Raw genomic sequence first — 24,079 nt, 5'->3', positions numbered from 1 at the left:
TTTCACAGGAGGAGAAAGGGCTCTTTGTAAGTGTGAGATTGAGGGTCTTATATTGAAGGTACTTCAAGGAGATCAGAGCTGGGGGCGGAAGAGGGAAGGTTGACTTGGACTTCCTCACCTCTTCCCTCTTCAGTCTTGACACCTGAAGCTTGACTTTGGATGTGCCCTAAGGAAGTGTGTAATATTGACAGAGTGATTCTGGGAAGGGAGAGATAGCACTGGAGCAGCCGGCCTGGCAGAAGTGAGAGGACAGACGTATATTTGGCATGTGTGGGAACCGTCTGCTTGTGTTAATTCTGGGTGTTCGTTTTTAGTTCACGTTTGGATGAGAGGAACTCAATGATGAGCAGCATGCTGGAGTCCCTGACCTCCAGGCTGAATTTCATGATTCTTTCTCAGTCAATTCCCAAGCAATGTTTTCCCCACTGACAGATAAAGGTTTCTGACTCTCTTTCCCTCTTCAGGCCCAATCCAAGAATATGAGCTGCTGCTTCAGGTGACCTATGGAGATTCCGAGAAGAAGAGAGATTTGAGGAATTTTCTGACGCTCTTGAAACCTCCATTATTATGGTCACACGGGCAAGTGAAGATTATCAGAGCAAAGGCTACCACATGTAAGGCGGCTCTCTGGTAACTGGACATGTAAATGGGGAAGGCGAGTGTATCAGTCAGGCTAGGCTGAGTTATGCTGTAGAAACAATCATCCCTGCAATCTCTGTGACTTAAAAGAATAAACGCTTTATTTCTATTTCATGGTACATGTCCATGGAACGTTGTCAGAGGGCTGTATCTGTTGCCACCAGTATCCAGAGTAATGTATCAGACCTTATCATTTCATATGCACCCATGCAGAGTCAAAAATAAGTGGAACACTGGAGAGTTTATAGGCAATTAAATTCTTTAACTCAGAAGTGACCACAGTAATTCTGCCCACAACTTATAGGCTAGAACTGGTTCCATGGCCCCATTCAACTTCAGGGGGCCAGAATATGCAATCCTGTGTATCTGGAAGAGAGCAAGAAATATTTGGCAAACAGCACTAATAAGCACAAAGGTGGGGTTCAGAGAAGTTGAATTATTGGTCTAAAGCAATGGTTCTTAAAGTGTGGTGGTCAGGTCAGCAGCAGCAGCAGCATTAGGGAACTCAGCAAAAATGCAAATTCTTCATCCATCTTGACTTACAAGATCAAAAACTCCAGGGTGAGACCTTCCAGGTGATTCTGTTGCATGACAAAGCTTGAGAACCATACACCGCACACCATGCACATTTTCACAAAGGAGTCTGGTGACTTTGCCCTGTTTTTTAATCTACTGAATAAAAAATGACTTTGGTGGGAATTTCAGGTATGACAGAAGGAGACAGGCATACAGGATTGCTGGCTGATGAAACTTTTCAACATGGCGCTCCCCAAAAATGTTTCTCTGCCTTTGTCATCTTGCTTAGAAGGCCTACCTGGGAGTGGTGGCAGATGGGTAGAAAGGAGCCTTCAATGAGATGGTTGTTAACTACTCCCTAGAATCCTTTAACTTTCCTTTTACAAATGTTCTCTTCTGCTTCTCTCTTCTATTGCAGTGGATATGTATGGGGAATACATCTTTCTTTTGCATGCTAACATCAGCCATTTTAGCTTCATGTTTGTTAGCTTTCTGAGACCAGCATCAGAATTTATCGAGTTGGACATTTCCTTACCTTAAATATATTGCTTCTGGCTTTTGGTGAGGAATATTACAATCATTTTACTTTTAATGGCAAAAACCCAATCACTTTTATAGCAACCAAATACTTGGTCCAGATTCCATGTCAGAGCCAAGGATCAGAAATCACTACTCAGGGTCGGGTGCTCTGGCTCACGTCTATAATCCCAGCATTTTGGGAGACTCAGGTGGGTGGATCACTTGAGCTAAGGAGTTCAAGACCAGCCTGGCCAACATGGCAAAACACTGTCTTTGCTAAAAATACAAAAATTATCCAAGGTGGTGGTGCGCACCTGTAATCCCAGCTGTGCTTCAGATGGCTGAGGTACAAAAATCACTTGAACCCTGGAAGCTGAGGTTGCAGTGAGCTGAGATTGTGCCACTGTACTCTAGCCTGGGCAACAAAACAAAACGAAACAAAACAAAATAAAACCTACAGAAGATGTGGGAAGTTAATCTGAAAAATAAACAATAAATATAAAATGAAATCACTGCTCAGAAGCAGTCATTTTATAAACCAGAATTCGTGAGACTGGGTTCTATTTTTTGTGCAGACTGCAACAGCCTGAATGGGTTCCTGCAGTGTACCTGTGAAGACAGCTACACCTGGTTTCCTCCCTCATGCCTCGATCCCCAGAACTGCTACCTTCACACGGCTGGAACATTCCCAAGCTGTGAATGTCATCTCAATAACCTTAGCCAGAGTGTCAACTTCTGCGAGAGAACAAGTAAGCAACTAAGAATGTCCTGGGCTGGGGCTTCTCCCATCCCAACATGGAACAGAGAAGGGGCTCTAGCTCATTGCCTTGCTAGTCAATGTTTGTTTACAGGGAGATTGAAGGACAGCGATGATGTATGATGTTAGGCCTGGCTGGACACAGTGAGAGCTTTCATAGTACAGAAGATACAGAAACACATGTGATATGGGAAGGTCACTTCAACCTTTAGATCCATGCAGCTCAGCTCTGCAATCATATGATTCTATTGAGACTGAGGGAGAGTTGCTAAAAAACCCAAAAGAGGCAATGCTTGGGTAAGCAACATTTGTCTTTCTACCTTCTTCACCTCTTTTGACAACATCACTTTCAAGAAAAGGGAAGTCTAGAGATGTGAATGCAGGAAGGAACACATAGCGAGTGATTCCATTGAAAGAAAAGCTTTCACCATCAACAAATATGTGTACTGAATGCCTTGTTAAAACAAAAGCTAAAAGTCTAGCTTAGGAAACCAGCGGAAGCCAAGGGAGCTATGGTTAACTGAGGTTTGTGTTCAATGAATGATGAGAAGAGCCAAATGACAGGGACTCCAGGGCATGAAGGACTTTAAGAAGCTCCTGCAATGATTACTCTAGTTAACTGGACACCCCAGATATTGGTGTAACTGAGCAAAGAGTGTTGGAGGAGCTTGAAATAGCCCAGCATAATTGGGGATGCTAGCTTCTCTTCCTGGGACTTCAGCAATTCAGGTTATGGCAACACATACTTATTAAGCACCATCTTTACACCCAGATCAGAGGCAAATTCTAGGAGGACACAAAGGCATTTATCTTGCTGCCTATGAATTAGGAGACTACCAGGCTGTAATACAAGAAAGAAAATAATGTAATTTCTTCAACAAATGTTGATGAAAGCCTACCTTTTGAAAGATGGGCACAGTGGCTTACATCTCGCCTGTAATCCTAGCACTTTGCAAGGCTACCGCGGGCTGATTGCTTGAGCTCAGGAGGAGTTCTAGACCAGTTGGGCAAGACAGCAAAAACACATCTTTACAAAACATACAGAAATTAGCTGGGTGTGGTGGTATGCCTATAGTGCCAGCTACTTGGGGGGCTGAGGCAAGAGGATTGCTTGAACCCAAGAGGTCGAGGCTGCAGTAAGCCAAGATCGTGCCACTGCACTTCAGCCTGGGTGGCAAAAGTGAGACTCTGTCTCAAAAAAAAGAAAAAAGAAAAGAAAAGAAAAAGATGGTCCATGTCTAATCCATCTTTGAAAGATTCAAACCTGGATCAGACAAGGATGACACTTACAAGGGGCTTCCCACAGTACTGTGGAGACATGCATAGATGAGATGTACACAAATTGATGTTTAGGTATATGTAAGAGGCTGGGAGGGAGATAGGGCTAAAGTACCATAGGAATTGAGAGGAGAGAAAGACTCTGCATGTGAGGGTCAGAGAAGACCTTGTGGAAGAGATGACATTTGATTAGGTCCTGAATGAATGATGAACAGGATTTTTCCATACAGAGAACTGTCGCAGTGCAGAGAAGCACTGGCAGTGGGTAAGTAAGGAACGCGGAGTTAGCAAGTATTGTTGCTGTTTTTGTCATCGTTTAATTATTGATGGCACAATGCTTAAGCTTATTGCCTAGATGAAGATGCATTTCGGTGTTCAGTGAATGATTTCGTTGGTGATACATGAGAGGCCGCACATTTACCTACTTTTAAGGTTGTCTTAATTACCAGCACTTCCCTATTACTGTTCCAAATCTGCAATTGAAAATTCTGGTTTTATGTATGCTTCCTGTATTATGCTAGGTGAATATTTCTTATGAAAAAAACTTGAAACATTACTCTGAATTGTACTTCTAAAATTGTATGCTACTAATAAAATCAAGTTAGAAATTGATTGTATCTATACACTTCTTTTTATTTCCTATAGAGATTTGGGGCACGTTCAAAATTAATGAAAGGTTTACAAATGACCTTTTGAATTCATCTTCTGCTGTGTACTCCAAATATGCAACTGGAATTGAAATTCAAGTAAGCACTTTCTACTTATTATATAAAGAATTGTTTGCTACACTCAAGTTCAAATGTTTCCAATTCTGCATGTATATTTAATACATATTCTTAATTATTCATTTTCAGTGAGCAACTACAGAGCAGTTATTTGCTCTGCCCACAATTGAAACTCCCTGAGCATCTTCTTTCTAAGAAAGTTTAGCAGCTGACTTCTTTGCACTTCTCTTGTGTTCAGTTTTGCTCGCTTATTTAAGTAATATACTAAGTCTTCTTGATTATTTTCTGTTTTTATTTTTATTTATTTTTTTGTTTTTGAGACAAAGTCTCAGTCTGTCTCCCAGGCTGGAGTGCAGTGGCATGATCTTGGCTCACTGCACCCTCTGCCTCCTCTGTCTCCTGAATTCAAGTGATTCTCCTGCCTCAGCCTCCCAAGTAGCTGGGATTATAGGCAAGTGCTACAAAGCTTGGCTAATTTTTGTATTTTGGTAGAGATGGGGTTTCACCATCTTGGCTAGGCTGGTCTCCAACTCCTGACCTCAGGTGATCCGTCTACCTCGGCCTCCCAAAGTGCTGGAATTACAGGCATGAGCCACTGCACCCAGCTTTGTTTTTATTTTTTATAAAAAATTTTTATGGACTGGGCATGGTGGCTCACATCTGTAATCCCAGTACTTTGGGGGCCAAAGCAGGAAGATCACTTGAGGTCAGGAGTTCGAGACCAGCCTGGCCAGCATGACGAAACCCCATCTCTACCAAAACAAATACAAAAAGTAGCAGGGCATGGTGACATACACCTGTTATCCTGGATACTGGGGTGATGAAGCACAAGAATTGCTTGAACCTAGTGGGTGGAGTTTGTAGTTAGCTGAGATCATGCCACTGCACTCCATCCTGGGGGACAGAGTAAGATTCCACCTCAGAAAATAAAAATAAATAAAATAAATAAATATTCGTGGTCTAAGCTCGATTGTCAGCACGTGGGATTTGTTCTATCAAGAAAACTCTGTTGTTAGAGGCTGAAGAGACTTACTGTGCAAAACTCTCGACTTTATAATAATAAATTCACATGAAAACTAGACCAGTGTCCCTCCACCTAGAATTATGGCTTAGGTGTAGTTCTCACTGAAGACCCAAGCAAATACTTTACAGGTGGATTCAGTCTAAGTACATGTAAAAATTAATGGCTTGTTTTTCATAAGGAAAAAATATATTTTGAGTAAATTTATTCTATGATCTGGCACCAAATTCATCCTCTATTTTAAGCAGTAGGTTAGTCACAATTTATTAGCAATTGCAAATATATATTTTATACACGCATGCATACGGATGTGTGTGTGTGTGTGTATGTATACATTCACAACTGTTATTTTAACTGTATTTGTATGATACGAATTACTTTCCACTGGATCTCTTTTCTTTGCCCGTTTGCTACTGTTGGTTTATTTATTGTCTGTATTCATTTTTTGCTCAAATGTCTTTCTGAAATATGGTAATAATGATTAACACATTGCTCTTTGTTTTCTTTCTAAGCTTAAAAAAGCATACAAAAGAATTCAAGGTTTTGAGTCGGTTCAGGTCACCCAATTTCGGTAAGTAACACAATGGCCTTAGAAGGGCATCCCCAGAATTGGGTGCCAGTTCTGCAGAAGGCAGAGCGCTGTTTTTAGATGACCCTGACAGAAAACAGGGCAGAATTCATCTTTATAGTAGGATTTTTACTAAGTGAACAAGGATCTGTGATGCTTTAAAAAATCTGAAGAGGAAAGCCTAGATTCTCACTTAAATGAGTTTAGGACCTTAAATTTTTTTTTTTTTTTTGAGATGGAGTTTTGCTCTTGTTGCCCAGGCTGGAGTGCAATGGCACAATCCAGGCTTGCTGCAATCTCTGCCTACTAGTTTCAAGAGATTCTCCTGCCTAGCCTCCTGAGTGGCCAGGATTATAGGTGCCCGCCACCACACCCAGCTAATTTTTTTTTTTTTTGTATTTTTAGTAGAGACAGTTTTACAATGTTGGTGAAGGCCTGTCTCAAACTCCTGACCTCAGGTGATCCACCTGCCTCGGTCCGCAAAGTGCTGAGATTACAGGCGTGAGCCACCACACCTGGCCTAGAACCTTAAATATTGAAAAGCCTTCTCAAAACTGTGGGTCAGTGAGATAGAATTACAAAATAATATTAGTACGGCAGAAATCTGGAAGGAAGCAGAAGATCACGGTGCTTGTGCATTGGAAAAAGTGAGGGGTGGGGATAAGGGTTGTGGGTTGTCGAAGGGTGGATTTTCTCCTTCAACAACCACGGGAAACATGTTGCCTCATAATCTGGAGCCAGAAGTGGGGCCTTGGGTGAAATACCTTGCATAGATATTATGTATATATCACAGTTCAAAACCCCATAGTCTTGTCTACAGCAAATAAAGAAATATTTAGTAAATTATCCTTTTGTTTATGCTTTAACTCCAAAACTCGTTTGGTTAGTTAGCCATGTGAACATTCATTACTGACTATTGATAGTCTGTTTGCTAGAGGAAGTGGCTTAGAGGTCAGAGGACTTGACTTGTTATATTTCTTTTCACAGTTAACTTAAAAACACCCATAGGAAATTTTCAGCAGTATATGCTATAAACATATTGTCCTAGGCATTGTCCTTTAAATCATACATGAATAGTTTTTAAAATTCAATACTAGCAAAAACACTACTTCTTCTTCTACTTTTTTTTTTTTTTTTTTTTTGGAGACAGAGTCTCACTCCGTCACCAGGCTGGAGCACAGGGATGCCATCTCGACTCACTGCACCCTCCGCCTCCCGGGTTCAAGCAATTCTCCTGCCTCAGCCTCCCAAGTAGCTGGGACTATAGGCATGCACCACCATGCCAAGCTAATTGTTTTGTTTTTAGTAGAGACTAAAACGGGTTTCACCAGGTTGGCCAGGATGGTCTCGATCTCTTGACCTCGTGATCTGCCCATCTAGGCCTCCCAAAATGCTGGGATTACAGGCATGAGCCACCGTGCCTGGCCTGCTTCATTTTTTATATTGAGGTTTACGTAGTTAATCATACATTCAATATTCATATTTTTATTTTCTGTGATCCTGGTTTTCTATTTATATTTGTAATGTATATTCTATCATGTGTATCTAATAAGCTGTCTCCAATAATTTGTAGATAAAATCACAGTAAAAGTAGGCACAAGTCTATAAACCACAACTTTTAAGGTTTTGCTTTTGTTTGGTTTTGTTCTGTTTTGATATGCGTTCTCACTTTGTTGCCTATGCTGGAGTGCAGTGGTGTGATCTCAGCTCACTGCAGCCTTGACCACCTGGGCTCAAGCAATCCCACCTGTGCCTTCCTGGTATAGGTAGGTAGCTAAGACCACAGGCACACGCCATCATGCTTGGCTAATTAGTTGAGATCTTGTTATGTTTCTCAGGCTTGTCTTAAACTCCTGGGCTTAAGCAGTCTTCCCAACTCAGTCTCCTATAATGCTGGGATTGCTGGCATGAGCCAGCATGCCCAGCCTGAAGTTTTACTTTTTGCATATGTGATTTAAAATAAACCTCTTTTAAAAAATTGATTTAAAAAAATAAAGAAGGGTTTCACCATGTTGGCCAGGCTGGTCTTGAACTCCTGGCCTTAAGTGATCCCCTCACCTTGGCCTCCCTAAGTGCTGGAATTACAGGCATGTACCACAGCACCTAGACTAAAATAAATCTTAATCTCTCACTTTATTTACTTATCTGTCAAACAGGACAGTTATACACCTGTGGAACCTGATTTAATTTCATTAAATCAAATGCAATAATAGGTAGGAAAATCATTTGTAAACAATAGAAGGGACATATCAATGCAAAGATATTGTGACCATCATTACACAAAAGGGTATTTGCACTTATTTACACATTGTGATTAGAAGTTCAATGTGTAAGAATTTGAGCTGCAGAACTTCTGATCAATTAGTAATTAATAATTTTCTGATTCAACTTCTCATTCGGCTTTGCTTCTTTTATCTATAAAATGGAAATGATACACTGCTTATCTCATGGGTTATTGCAGGATTGACTTAATATATGTGATCTCATGTGCTTTCATGGCTTCAAACACATCTGTGTGCTGGTGGATTCTAAGTTTATTACTTGAGCTTGGGCACGCCCCTGAACTCCAGACCCAAATATCCAACTGCCTACTTGACAACTCCACTTTGTTTTCCAGCTGGCATGTCAAATGTCACATGTGCAAACTGGGAGTCCTCCGACTCTCCCCTTCCTAACTTGTTTTTCCCACTGTCTTCCCTATATCCGAATGGCGATGCTATTCTTCCACTTGCAGAGACGCAATCCTTGGAGCCATCCTGTGCTTTAATTTCTTTTATTGAGGTATAACTTGCACACAGTTATGTGCACAAGCTTTGTGCTCAAAACTCAATCAGCTTTGATAAATGCTTGTACCTGTCCCTTCCTATCAAGATAGAACATTCCCATCACCCCAAAATTTCCCTTGGGTTGCTTTCCAGCCTCTTTTCATGCCGTCCCCTCATACCAGAAGCAATTACTGGTCTGATTTCTATTACCACAGGTTAGTTTAGTCTATTCCAGAACTTCACATATATGGAATAATCCAGCATGTAGCTTTTTCAAGTTTGGCTTTTTTCACATAGTATAATATCATTGAGATTCATCCTCATTTTTCTATCAGTGGTTCCTTCCTTCTTGTAGTCCAGTAGTACTCCATTGTAAGAATATACAAAAACTTGTTTTTCCATTCCTTGGAGTTATTATTGGTGGATTTCTTTCTCTCACACCCCAATTTCTTCTCCATTAGTAAGCCCTATGGCTCTGCCTTCAAATAAAACCTAAATCTGACCACATGCACAGCCACCCACCTAGTTCAAACCACCATCAGCTCTTTCCTATCTGGGTTCCCTGTTCCTTGCTGTCCTCCATTCCATCTGTTTTCTACACAGCAGCCCTTGATGGTCTTAAAAAGATAAATCTTTTGATGCTACTGCCTTTCAATAAAGAAGAAAATTTTTGAATACAGAATGAAATCCCAATTCTAATGTCCTATGAGATCTGGCTCCTAGTACCACTCCAATATCATCTCCTACTATTGTTCCCTTGCTGTTGAATTTCAATCATTGTAGTATTTAAGTTTGTGAGAGTCACAGCCATTTTCCTGCCTCAGGACCTTTACCTGTGCTCTATATAAATATATGCATATGTATATAAATGTACATATAACTGTGTATTAAATATATTTATTTAAATAAATATTAAATATATTTATATTTAATATACAAATATATATTTATATATACAGGTAGCCACCAAAAATATGTATTTATAATATATAATAATATATAATATGTAGTATATAAAATAATATATCTGTATATTATATATAAAATAAACATATAAATATAAATATTATATATTTGCCTTGCCTTATCCACTAGAATGTAAACTCTGTTTGGTTTATTCCTATGGACCCAATGCCATGTACACACGGTGTAGGCCCTGAGTGAATGAATGAATAAGTAGTGAACCTCATTTGTCTTTCCCCATAATCACTGCAGAAATGGAAGCATCATTGCTGGATATGAAGTTGTTGGTTCCAGAGATGCATCTGAACTGCTGTCAGCCATTGAAGAGGTTGCCGAGAAGGCTAAGGGAGCCCTTCGCAAGCTGTTCCCATTAGAAGAGAGCTCTTTCAGAGTGTTCAGAAAAGGTAATGCTGGATTCCCATCCTCTGCTTAGGTTAAGGGAGTCCTTTAATTAGTGTTCATTTGTGTCCTCAGGAAGTAGATTTGAGACATTTCAATGAAGACTTGTTCTCTGACTGACTTTCAGTACAAACAGGCAGCTGTCTTCCCCCCACCACACTGAAACTTAACTTCAACCGACTATTTCAAATTCTTGCTAATCGAAGATCTGATCTCTACCTTTTAATGTAAACACTGTGGAGGACTGACTTCACTGTAGGCTGTGATGAAAAGAACTCAGCAATAGTAGAGTGGTAAACATGTTGAAAGAGCCTTGAGGCTGACAATATTCCTAAGTCACAATCTAAGAAATCATGTCTTCAACACTTATAAAGACAGACAGACAGACAGACACACACACACACACACACACAGTTTTTCTTCAGATATTTATCTTTTCCTTTTACATTCAATCTTATCTTTCCTACCAAAATCTGTACCACTCTCTTTCAACAATATTTATTCAATTAATATTTACTGAGAGTCCAAAGTGTCTATACACTTAAAATGCAGCAATAGTGAAAACAAATAAAAATCTTAGCCCTGGCTGGGTATGGTGGCTCATGCCTGTAATCCCAGCATTTTGGGAGTCTGAGGTGGGCAGATCACTTGAGGTCAGGAGTTCAAGATCAGCCTGGCCAATGTGGTAAAATCCCGTCTCTACTAAAAATACAAAAATTAGCCAGGCCTGGGTGCAGTGGCTCATGCCGTAATCCCCGAACTTTGGGAGGCTAAGGCGGGCAGATTGCCTGAGATCAGAAGTTTGAGACCAACCTGGCCAACATGGTGAAACCCCATATCTACTAAAAATACAAAAAAATTAGCCAGGCGTGGTGGCACACACCTGTAATCCCAACTACTCAGTAGGCCGACACAGGGGAATCACTTGAACCCAGAAGGTGGAGGTTGCAGTGAGCTGCGATTGCGCCACCGCACTCCAGCCTGGGTGACAGAGCAAGACTCGGTCTCAAAAATAAAATTAGCCAGGCATGGTGGTGTGCACCTGTAATCCCAGATATTCAGGAGGCTGAGGCAGGAGAATTGCTTGAACCCGAGAGGCAGAGGTTGCAGTGAGCCAAGATCACACCACTGCAGTCTAGCCTGGATGACAAGAGCAAAACTCCACCTCAGAAAAAAACAAAAACAAACAAACAAACAAAGAATCAGAAAGAAAAATCATAGCCCTTGTGGATCTTCCAGTTAATGTCTCCATCTCCTAGTTCCAGTTGTGGTGAGAATGCATTACTAAGGGCCAGCTGCAAGAGTAGCAACTGGTTGCAATGTGAGAAATGCTTAAAGGGGTACAGGTAGGAAGTGCTATCCACCCACAAATAGCGACTTCCCATCTTTTAACCATATCATTACTGCTTTATTCTATAGTGTCTTGAAAATTATCTGGTTTTCTAATATTCCTTTGAAGAGTAAAAATATTTCCTGAGAGTAATAACATCTATCTTTATTACCACCTAATGCTCACTAATTGATAGCCCATTAAAAGTGATATTGTTGGCACAGATCAGACACCTGGAGGGAGGAGTCAGCCTCAGGGAGGGTATGGCATCAAGAATGAGTAAGGAGTGTTGAGAGGGATGCAGCTGGGCATCAAAGACAAATTTATCTTATTTCTGAATTTTGCCTGGATTTTGTCTCCAAAAATAAGGGTTTTAAAATGTTTAAACATGACTACATGGCTTACATAGAGTGCCAGGATATTCTAGGGTCATTTTTCTTTGTTGTTTTCTTTTGTTTCCAGCCCAGTGTAACGACATTGTCTTTGGATTTGGGTCCAAGGATGATGAATATACCCTGCCCTGCAGCAGTGGCTACAGGGGAAACATCACAGGCAGGTGTCAGCCCTCTGGGTGGCAGGTCATCAGGGAGACTTGTGTGCTTCCTCAGCTCGAAGAACTGAAGAAGGTGAGGCATTTTCACTTCGTAGATTTGCCTGGATTTGAGTTTCAGAGTGGCTATCTCCCAGTGAGTATAGCAAGGTGGAGGGTAAGTATATCTACGTGCATCCTTGGCCAGTGTGCAAAGAGTAAGGATGATATTAGACCCTGGTGACCCTGTGGCTGATTCTGGGCAGCAGCGTCTAGGTTGCAGCTCAGAAGTCAGAGTTGATAGTTTTGTCAGGCAGGGGTGTTGTGGAGGAGTGTATCAGTGCTGAGCAGGTCTACGATGGACGGTAGAGCGGCAACTAGGCTGGCCTTAGAAGTCCAGAAGACATGGGAATTAAAGAGGAAAGTGAAGGTGTGAGTCATAAGCCAGCAGGCTTAGTATAACTAAGGATATATCTATATCAGAAATCAGGGCAAAGAGTGGGTCAGACAAAGGTGAACCATATAAAATGACTGAACCACAGTGGACCTTAAGGAGTATCTGGTTAACCAACCTTATTTTACAGATCAGAAAACAAAAGACCGAGGGGCCAATCGTTCCTCTGGTAGCGGTAGTTTTTTTTTTTTTTTTTTCCCATTTATTTATTTTATTGCATTTTACATTTTGGGGTACATGTGAAGAACATGCAAAATTGTTGCATAGGAACACACGTGGCAGTGTGATTTGCTGCCTTCCTCCCCATCACCTACATCTGGCATTTCTCCCCTTGCTATCTCTCCCCAGCTTCCCACCCCCCACCCTCCCTCCCCTATTTCCCCCCAACTGACCCCAGTGTGTAGTGCTCCCCTCCCTGTGTCCATGTGTTCTCATTGTTCAACACCCGCCTATGAGTGAGAACATGCGGTGTTTGATCTTCTGCTCTTCTGTCAGTTTGCTGAGAATGATGGTTTCCAGGTTCATCCATGTCCCTACAAAGGACCCAAACTCATCATTTCTGATGGCTGCATAATATTCCATGGTGTATATGTGCCACATTTTCCCTATCCAGTCTATCGTCGATGGGCATTTGGGTTGGTTCCAGGTCTTTGCTATTGTAAACAGTGCTGCAATGAACATTCGTGTACACGTGTCCTTATAGTAGAACGATTTGTAATCCTTTGGATATATACCCAGTAATGGGATTGCTGGGTCAAATGGAATTTCTATTTCTAGGTCCTTGAGGAATCGCCACACTGTCTTCCACAATGGTTGCACTAATTTACACTCCCACCAACAGTGCAAAAGTGTTCCTATTTCTCCACATCCTCTCCAGCATCTGTTTAAACATGACTACATGGCTTACATAGAGTGCCAGCGGTCTCTTCTTGCTCTTGTCTTCTTTGCCTCAATTCTGGACATGAGCAATAATTGAGATTCGTTTGCTCCAGGCAGATCCCAGGTGCCTTGAACAGAAAACAGCATTGTGAGTTGAGAAGAACAAGAAGGAAAACAGGAGGCACCTGGGCTCTGGGATTGACTTATGTTGAGTGGAAGGGGTCAGCCCTCCTTTGCTGCTTTCCAAGTTAGCCTGGTGTGGTAGAAGCAGATGGGAGACTTAAAGAAGAAGTAAAACTCCAAATCTAGGGCTGGGCAGTGGCTCACGCCTGTAATCCCAGCATTTAGGGACACCGAGGAGGCAGATCATGAGGTCAAGTGTTCGAGACAGCCTGCCAACATGATAAAACCCTGTCACTACTAAGAATACAAAAAAAAAAAAAAAAGAAAGAAAATTAGCTGGGCATGGTGGAATGTGCCTGTAATGCCAGCTACTCAGGAAGCTGAGGCAGGAGAATCACTTGAACCTGAGAGTTGGAGGTTGCAGTGAGCTGAGATCATGCCACTGCACTCCAGCCCGTAGAGCAAGGTTCCATCTCAAAACAAAAAACAAACAAACAAACAAAAAACTCCCCCAAACTCCAAATCTAGTGACAAAATGGTCCTGGCACAAGTCCAGTGGTCAAATCTCCATGTACGTTCTCTATCTTCCCATTTTACAAGGAATTCTCAGTGTGGCATGGTGAATATAACATAGGATTAGTACCAATAGACCTATCCTAACATTTCCAGCTGACTGCTCTTTGGAAGGTCATTAAATCACATTGAACATGAGTTTCAGTATAATTAGAATAATAATTTATATGAAAATGTTTTTTAGTACATGTTTTCAAGTTTCGGTTTCCTTAGCTATAAAATGAAAAGGATAATAATAGCTCTCTCAAAGGATGTTGAAATAATTCAATCAATGAATTCCTGGTAAAGCATTTAGTACGATGTCTAAAATATAGAAATCACTGAATAACAGCCATTATGTAATTATCCTATATTAGAACATGCCATACAAATGTTACGTCTATGTGGCCAAGACATCTGATTTAAATTTGATGAAAAACGGCATGTCATTTTTTTCTAGAACTTAACCATGTTTGCTTCTAGAATTTCAGTATGATTGTAGGCAATGCCACTGAGGCAGCTGTGTCATCCTTGGTGCGAAATCTTTCTGTCATCATTCGGCAAAGTCCATCAACCACAGTGGGGAATCTGGCTTCGGTGGTGTCGATTCTGGGCAATATTTCATCTCTGTCGCTGGCCAGCCATTTCAAGGTGTCCAATTCAACAATGGAGGTATGGTCTGCCAGTGCTTGAAGGGCTCACTTTAAATGCTTGATCTTGTAGGAAGAATGACAAAAAGCCTTAAAGATGGGGAACTGCTGGAAAAGACAGAAAGCCATCTAACAGTCCTCATATGAACTTTACTGCTTTCTCTGCAATATACAGGAAACTCATGGGATCAATAGTGTGAGTTCAAAGGAAGAAAGAGCTGCCCCTATGCAGTTTGCCTGGGCAGCACCTGTCTTAGAGAAGGGGATGAGCTGTTGCGCTATGTGACACAGGCACCAACTTTGCAACATTTTCATAGTCTATAATTTTTCTTTCCTGTAGCCACAAGTTCAGACTTGAACAGTGTATATTTTAAGAACCTCCCAGCCGGGCGCAGTAGCTCATGCCTGTAATCCCAGCACTTTGGGAGGCCGAGGTGGGCGGATCACCTGAGGTCAGGATTTCGAGACCAGCCTGGCCAACATGGAGAAACCCCGTCTCTATTCAAAATACAAAAAATTAGCCAGGCATTGTGGCAGTCGACTATAATTCCAGCTACTCAGGAGGCTGAGGCAGGAGAATCGCTTGAACCAGGGAGTGGGAGGTTGTAGTGAGCCGAGATCGTGCCACTGCACTCCAGCCTGGGTGACAGAGTGGGACTCTGTCTTAAAAACAAAACAAAACAACAACAACAACAAAAAATAGAACCCCCTTTGTAACACTTTCTCTCAACTGAGGAATTTATGGTTTAGTTTGTATATTTAAAGATTAACTTAAAAATTACATAAATGATACTTGGTCACTATAAGAAATGCTAATAAGCAAAAAGAAAAATAAATTCTGTAGCCTGGTCACTTTAAAATAGACACTGCTTACATTTTAGGTTTTGTCTCAGTGCCTAAAAGAATGAAAGTGATATATAGCATATGCTCAATAATCATTTGTTCAATAAATATCCTTCCAAGCATTTTGAGTGTATACAATTTATATATTAAAGGATATAATGTTTTACAAAATTGGATTATATAATGTATGTTAAATAAACACAATAATACTTAACTATATATGATGAAAATTGTTTCAGAAGTGACACTAAATATCAATAAGTTAAACTCCCTGAATTAAAGAAAAGATACTCCAATTTGTTTTTTTAGAAACCTGACCACATGTTGTTTACAAGAGCCAACAAAAATAAAATGACGCAAAAAGACTAAAAATAACATGAAGGGTGAAAACAAAGCGGGCAAACACAAAGCAAAAGAAAACAGAGGTTTCTAGGGACAGTAGAAGTAGAACATCATGGGATTCTGGGGCAAGAAGGCAGAGGGGGTTGGGTCAGGGTAAGGCTCAGCTGGAGTGACAGATGCTTACAGCAGAATGTCTGGGAGCCAGACCCATAAGCAAGAGAAGGGGTTCTGTGGGAAGAAGTAACAACTTTCAAGGAGTTGCTTGGAAAAGGAATCTCTCAAGCTAAGACTGACCCTTAAAGCCATGACAATTCAATGCCTGCGTCCCGGCTTCAAAGTTTTTTTTTTTTTTTTTTTTTTTTTCTTTATATAGTAGGAAACAAGAAACGTAAATACTTTAGTAAACAAGAAACCTGAAAATTTGAGCACCTCTTATGTGAGTTTTGAACTTCTGATGTTAGCAAAACAAACATAACATGGGAAAGCAGTACAAAGTAGTGTCTGCATCTTTGAGCCTCAGCCTGAATAGCAGTGCAGTCATTTTCCCATCTCAGGGAAGAGGAAATGCACATGTGCAGCCCAAATTGCAGGATGCTTTCTCATTTGTTCTGAAGTCCCAGTGTGCTTACACATGCTCTGGGGTGATCACCCTGGGACTTACTTGATTCTGCTGACCCAAGATTTTTGCCCAAAGCTTCTACTGTACAGAGGACCTGAGCTAAATTTAATTGATGTGTTTTAATGTGGTTCATAACTGAGCCAATTCTCTGGGCATTTTTCCTATACTTAATGCTAATGACTATCCACTCCTAGTCCTCGTTATCTGTTTACTCAAAAACACAAACTGACTTTCATCCTTGTATTTCAGGATGTCATCAACATAGCTGATCATATCCTTAGTTCAGCCTCAGTAACCAGTTGGACAGTCTTACTGCAGGAAGAAAAGCATGCCAGCTCACGGTTACTAGAGACATTGGAAAACATCAGCACCTTGGTGCCTCCAACAGCTCTTCCTCTGAATCTTTCTCGGAAATTCATTAACTGGAGAGGGATTCCAGTGACCAAAAGCCAACTGAAAAGGGGTTACAACTATCAGATTGAAATGTTTCCCCCAAATACATCTATTCCCATCAGAGGCCATGTGTTAATTGGGTCAGACCAATTCCAGAGATCCCTTCCAGAAACCATTATCAGCATGGCCTCGTTGACTCTGGGGAACGTTCTACCTATTTCCAAAAATGGAAATGCTCAGGTCAATGGACCTGTGATATCCACGGTTATTCAAAACTATTCCATAAGTGAAGTTTTCCTGATTTTTTCCAAGATAGAGTCAAACCTGAGCCAGCCTCACTGTGTGTTTTGGGATTTCAGTCATTTGCAGTGGAGCGATGCAGGCTGCCACCTAGTGAATGAAACTCCAGACACTGTGATGTGCCGATGTACTCACTTGACCTCCTTCTCCATGCTGATGTCACCGTTTGTCCCCACTACGATCCTTCCGGTTGTGAAATGCATCACCTACGTGGGACTGGGTATCTCCATTGGAAGTCTCATCTTATGCCTGATCATCGAGGCTCTGTTTTGGAAGCAGATTAAAAAAAGCCAGACCTCACACACACGTCATATTTGCATGATGAATGTAGCCCTGTCCCTGTTGATTGCTGATGTCTGGTTTATTGTTGGTGCCACAGTGGACACCACGGTGAACCCTTCTGGAGTCTGCACAGCTGCTGTGTTCTTTACACACTTCTTCTACCTGTCTTTGTTCTTCTGGATGCTCATGCTTGGCATCCTGCTGGCTTACCGGATCATTCTCGTGTTCCATCACATGGCCCGGCCTTTGATGATGGCTGTCGGATTCTGCCTGGGCTATGGGTGCCCTCTCATTATATCTGTCATCACCATTGCCGTCACACAGCCCAGCAATACCTACCAAAGGAAAGATGTGTGTTGGCTTAACTGGTCCAGTGGAAGCAAACCACTCCTGGCTTTCGTTATCCCTGCACTGGCTATTGTGGCTGTGAACTTCCTTGTGGTGCTGCTAGTTCTCACAAAGCTCTGGAGGCCAGCTGTTGGGGAGAGACTGAGTCAGGATGACAAGGCCACCGTCGTCCGCATGGGGAAAAGCCTCCTCGTTCTGACTCCTCTGCTAGGGCTCACCTGGGGCTTTGGAATAGGAACAATAGTGGACAGCCAGAATCCGGCTTGGCATGTTGTTTTTGCTTTACTCAATGCATTCCAGGTGAGAACAATAACAATAACCTATTATATTGTCAGGTAATTGGAATAAGTAGAGAACTCAGGTTGGTAAAACCACTCCGGAGATTATCTCATCTCCCTGCCTCCATCAAGACCATCACAAAAACTGATGGAAAGAATGAATAGAAAAAAATATTTTTCTTAGTTACTGTCATACTGAAGCAGAATATGGGATTTCCTCAGTAACCCATTACAGGGCTTTAAATCTATTAGAGTTCTTACAGCAAACAATCCCTCTTGCTGCTGACTCAGTTCTCTTTCTCTTATGCAGACCTCTGGGAAAAAATAAACAGAGAAAAGGAAATACATGATAAGTACTTGTTGACTCTGTATAGCGCAAAGAAATTTTCTAGGGTTCAATACAGAAGGGGCTAGCAAAATGCAACTAGTACGCTGTTTTTGTAAATAAAGTTTTATTGGACTGCAGCCATGCTTATTCATGTGCAGATGGCCCATGGCTGCTTTCACGACAATGGCAGAGTTGAGTAGTTGCAACAGAAACCGTATAGCCTGCAAAGCCTAAAGTACTTACAGCCTGGCTGATCACAGAAAAAGTTTGCTAACCTTTGCTACAAAGAATGGGTTTTTCCTTGCCACAGTCAGGAAGTGTTCAGAGAGGAGGTGGACAAAGCAATCATTAGATTTTGATAAATCTGGAAGAGCCTTCAATCCCAGTTCAGTGAAGGTTTTGCTGGACCACCTCAGACAATGACTCAGGCAAGTGGTGGTTAAACATTTGATCTCTGGAGTTAAATAGCTCTGGGCTCAAATACATCACTTTATGACTGTGTGACCTCTAGCACGTTGCTTAATCTCTCTGTCCCTCAATTCTCTCACCTTTTAAATAGAGAATAATGCTTGTATCATTGAATAAATGTGAGGGTTAAATGAGATAATTTAGCATCTGTCACATTGTCCGGCAATTTTCATATAACAAATGCTCAATAGGTGTTTCCCAAAAGTAATTGGTTCTCCATCTATTCAGCAACCAGTGAACAGTCAGGTGCTAGTATGGATGGCAATCATAGAGCATGCTCCCTAGTGGTGACAAGTTTAGGAAGCTCCTGTTGGGGAGCAGGAATACAGTCTCACTGTGATACACTGTCTGAACACGCACCAACCAAAGGAGCAATGCCTGGGGGAGAATTCAAGGTGCGCCAAAACATTTACCAAGCGTTCCCCAAGACCTGCACTGGAAGGAAAGGATGCTGAAATAGGTCAAATCCCTCCACTGGGCCACATGATTGGATCTCTGTGCCTGCCGCCATCATAGGTGCTTAGTAGACATTAAATGTCTGGTCTAAAGAAAGACTAAGATACAGACACGATAGAATGCTATTTGTTTTGGGTTGGGATGCTACAATAGGGGAGAATGCAGCTCCACATGCAAAACTTCATTCACTTGGTCATTTGCTTATTTATACATCAACACAAAAAATTTTTTTTGAGTACTTTGCATTGTGCCATGCACTTGTGGAGACCACACAGTGTTCTTGCTTTCAAGGAGCTTACAGTCTCTTAGAGAGACAGACAAGAAAACAGTTTCAACATGGGGTGATTGAATAGTGTTACATAAAAATGCTTTCTCTTCTGGAAAAGAAAAATACAACACATGTGATTTATTCCTTTTTTTTTTTAAAGGGATTTTTTATCTTATGCTTCGGAATACTCTTGGATAGTAAGGTATGTATATTTATTTCTCTCTTTAACCCCCATCCCACACATCTTAAGGCTCATTCCCTTTGTTCTGAGGACTTTATTCATGTAATAAGAGATTGGACTATGGTACTTTTGTAATAAAATTCTGTGCTTTTAGAGAAGTCAGGCTCAGTCAGAAGACAAAGGAACTAAACAGTCACTGTTGATAAAACTGTACAGAACTAATCAAGCACATAATGTAAACATTGTCAGAAAAAAAGAGCAATTCTTTTTACCTTTAACTTTTCTAATTTAAATTATGGTATGGCAGTAATTCCAGAGCAAAATTACTTTCCTAAGAGGTGAATTCTCCTTTGTTCTTTTAGTCTGCTCATTTATTTAGAATATGCTGAAAGAGATATCAATGTATATATTTGTAGAGCTTTAAACAGTAAATATTAAACAGCCCCTCACAGACTATTATTATTATTTTATTTTTTTATTTTTTGAGATGGTGTCTTGCTCTGTCACCAGGCCGGAGTGCAGTGGCGCAATCTTGGCTCACTGCAATCTCCGCCTCCTTGGTTCAAGCGATTCTTCTGCCTCAGCCTCCCGAGTAGTTGGGACCACAGGCACGTGCCACCACGCCTGGCTAATTTTTTTTTGTATGTTTAGTAGAGACGGGGTTTCACCGTGCTGGCTAGGATGGTCTCGATCTCTTGACTTCGTGATCCGCCTGCCTCAGCCTCCCAAAGTGCTGGGTTTACAGGCATGAGCCACCATGTCCGGCCCAGACTATTATTCTAACTGAAGTAACTCAGGAATGGAAAACCAAACATCGTGTTTTTTCACTTATAAGTGGGAGCTAAGCTTTGAAGATGTAAAGACATAAAAATGACACAATGAAACTTGGGGACTCAGTGGGGAAGAGTGGGAAAGGGGTGAGGAATAAAAGACTACAAATTAGGTGCAGTATATACTGCTCAGGTGATGGGTGCATCAAAATCTCACAAATCACACTAAAGAGCTTACTCATGTAACCAAATACCACCTGTTCCTCAATAACCTATGAAAATAAAAAAATTTAAAAAATAAGGCATATGTGGAAGAAAAACAAATAAATAGCCTCTCACATTAAATACAATTCCTAGTGAAGAATAATGAGTTTAAGTAAAAGATAATAGAAAAAAATTTTAAATACGCTTGCTTCATAAACCCAAGCATTAAACAATTCTGTTGGGTGGGGTGAAGGCAGTAAGCTAATGGACAAACAGTCTTTGTTTTAATAAGAAAATAAAGATATTTTATAATTGGCAGAATTGTTGCTAATTACAGTAACAATTCTGCACATGAACAAATCCCATCTACAAAGAAGCAATTTGCTCTTCTTAATTGTACTAAATAATTAATAATTTCCTTGTCTGTATCATTCATGTGATTAGGAAACCCTTCACTTCAAAGATATACCTCAATTTAGTAGTTATTGCCAACTACTAATTCTAAAATCTGAATGAGTATGGCATTTGGTACTTTCGTTCTTTGTTTAATTCTAGTTTTGTTTATGGGTTAAGAGACAAAGAGAATAATCTTTCTACCAGATACCCATTTAATCTACTAAATGCTTCTAGGAAATAATACTATTAAATGACCATTTCAACCTGCAGTCGTTCTCGTCTGTGTATGATTGTATGTGTATCTCCTCAATATTTCTTTGTTGCCCTTATAGCTGCGACAACTTCTGTTCAACAAGTTGTCTGCCTTAAGTTCTTGGAAGCAAACAGCAAAGGTAATTATCTCCTACTGCCATGAATCCAATGCATGAAGTTCCAGTTTTGCATTTTTCTTTTTATACAGTCTTGCTGCAAGCCAACTTCTGTGTAAACCCCTTGAATTTCTTTTACTGTTATATTCCTGGTATCTGACATGCAGCCTGACACATGAGCGATAGTAAAGAGTTGTTGAGTGAATGGGTGATTAAATGAATGACTGTGAAGTCACGGCAACTTACAAGGATGCTCAAGCATGGAGATCTGTGGGCGCTTGTGAGTGAATACCTTTGAACAAAGGCATTTGCTTTAGTCTGACTTGCTTGTCAGCGTTTAGAACTAGCAAGGCTCTTTTCTTCATCTGACTTGCTGAACCTTCTGTAAACCATTTTTTCGTTCTCTGGAAAGGTAAAGGGGGAGATCTTGGTTAAATTCTTTCTTTAAATTTGGTTAACTTCTAATATATGAAATTATTAGGTGTTAATAATTTTCTTTTTTAAGCTAGTATCACCGACTCTGTTCTGTGCAATCTTAGCTCTTAAGTCTACAAAAATGACAAGTTTTTAAGGAAATGGAGGATTTCTGTTTTATTCTTTGCCATAAAAGTATAATCCATATGAGGACAGTATATTTAGAAACAAAAGTACTTGAACACATATTTTGTGTTTTCAATGTTTTTTAGACTTTTGTTTTTCAGCAACGCACTGAGGGCCTTTCAGAAAGAGTTCTAAGGCAGAGGATTTCTGTATTTTATAAAAGTCAACTGGCTTAACTGCATCCAAACCTATATGGGTGTTTAGAGATTTTTACAAGTGATAATAGAGCCTTTTGAAATAAAAATCAATAAGGAAATGATCCTCTGGCATTAAAAAATCTTCCTTGGTCTGCATTTTATAGTAGACAGCACTGCTGTGAATTAGGGAGCACTGGCCCATAAGCAGGTGAAGCAGACCTGCCCTTATATTTCTGACCCTGTAACCAGTTGGCTTTGTGATCTTAGGAAGTCACTTCATCTCTAAGTTTCAATTTTCTCAACTGTAGAAATTAAATGTTGGACTAGTTATTCAAAGCAGAAGTTCTTACATTCTGGGATTTAGATTTTATGTCTGGAAGAACTAAAAATCCCTCAAACCAGAAGTTGTGAAACTAATGAGTCACTATCTACACTTAAGAAAAGGAGAAAACTACAGCACATGTGACTATATCAAAGAAAAACCTTTAATGAATATCATGAGACAGGACACTCCCCACCCTACAAAGCAGAAAGTCAACATTTTTCTCTTTTGAAAACCAAAGAAAGAAAAATACCCCCAAGTAAAATAAAACAAAAGCAAAAGCAAGAATGCCTGACGGTTTCTCTCTGTTTCTAATATCAAGTGCTGACACTTCTCAGAAGGCAGCACTGGTCAGTGAGGGCTTTGCTGTGTCTGTATCTGTACCTTCTCCTGAATTTCATTTCCAGATTCGGTGATAAAAATGAGATTTTGTTTCTGGTTAGGTGGTTCATTTGCTTTAAAATAAATATACATTTTTTCCAGAAGAAAAGATGTGCATTTATAATTTTTTTACAGAGTTTGAATGAAAAAGCAGGACCCCAAGGACCCCAGATGACTGATGATGAACAGGTGAGAAAGAGATAACACTTGATGAATATTCCTGCCAAGAAACTCACTTGTGAGCAAAATTAGTGAGGGTGGTAACCAGAAGTAGACCCAGGACAGTAGTAACAGGCTAGAGTTGAAGTTGCTAGGATGTGACAAGTTCATATGTTGGGAGGGGTGATTCAGTGAAGAGAGAGTCTAAAAACAAGTGAGGGAGAGAGGATAATGGGCAGAAGATGACTCCTGGGAAGACAGAGGGAGTGGCTAGATTCAAGATGGAGGGATTAGCTCCTTAGCTTGGCACAGGAAGTACCACACTGATGCAGGAGGAACAACATGGAGAGATTGGGGTTGTAAATGAAAAAGTATCTGAGACAGGTCTCAATCAATTTAGAAGTTTATTTGCCAAGCTTGAGGATCATGAGCCATGAAAGAGCCTCAGGAGGTCCTGAGAATGTGTGCCCAAGATGGTTGGATTACAGCTTGAATGTACACATTTTAGGGAGACATAAGACATCAGTCAGTACATGTGAGGTATGTATTGATTTGGTCTGGAAAGATGGGACAATTCTAAGTGGGGGCAGGAGGGCTTCTAGGTCATAGGTGGATTCAAAGATTTTCTCATTGGCAGTTGGTTGAAAGGGTTAAGTTATTACCTAAAGACCTGGAATCAATAGAAAGGAGTTCCTGGGTTAAGCTGAGGCGTTGTGTAGACCAAGGTTCTTTTTATGTAGATGAAGTCTTATAGGTAGGTACACTTTGATGCAAGAGATGTTTTCTATCCAGACCTTTTAAAGGGTGCTAGACCCTCAGCTAATCTCTCCAGGATCAGAAAAAGATCTGGAAAGGGAAGGGAATGTTCCTCAGAATATAAATTTCTCCCACAAGAGACAGCTTTACAGGGAGGGCCATTTAAAAATATGTCAAATAAATATATTTTGCAGTAAAATACTTTGATTTCTT

The 24,079-nt window shown here is 40.6% G+C and overlaps 1 protein-coding gene across 2 annotated transcripts in view; it reads left to right on the top strand.

Moving 5' to 3' along the window:
- Positions 1-24,079, top strand: part of ADGRF1 (adhesion G protein-coupled receptor F1) — a 45,805-nt gene that overhangs the window by 16,016 nt on the left and 5,710 nt on the right. The window contains exons 5-15 of one of the 2 annotated variants that reach the window (XM_032299624.1): positions 465-614; positions 2,250-2,423; positions 4,355-4,455; positions 5,968-6,026; positions 10,004-10,155; positions 11,943-12,106; positions 14,501-14,689; positions 16,721-18,094; positions 19,753-19,794; positions 21,476-21,535; positions 23,087-23,140. In XM_032299624.1, coding sequence (XP_032155515.1) covers positions 465-614; positions 2,250-2,423; positions 4,355-4,455; positions 5,968-6,026; positions 10,004-10,155; positions 11,943-12,106; positions 14,501-14,689; positions 16,721-18,094; positions 19,753-19,794; positions 21,476-21,535; positions 23,087-23,140 — 2,519 coding nt within the window. Of the gene's footprint in view, positions 1-464; positions 615-955; positions 1,055-2,249; positions 2,424-4,354; positions 4,456-5,967; positions 6,027-10,003; positions 10,156-11,942; positions 12,107-14,500; positions 14,690-16,720; positions 18,095-19,752; positions 19,795-21,475; positions 21,536-23,086; positions 23,141-24,079 lie in introns of those variants that run through there. The other variant, XM_032299625.1, reaches the window with a different exon arrangement.

This window comes from Sapajus apella, unplaced genomic scaffold (assembly GCF_009761245.1).
Source record: "Sapajus apella isolate SASKATOON/1434 unplaced genomic scaffold, GSC_monkey_1.0 scaffold41, whole genome shotgun sequence".
NCBI classification, from domain to species: domain Eukaryota; kingdom Metazoa; phylum Chordata; class Mammalia; order Primates; family Cebidae; genus Sapajus; species Sapajus apella.
Note: the sequence above shows the minus strand (reverse complement) of the source record. Positions and strands in the feature narration are given on the sequence as shown.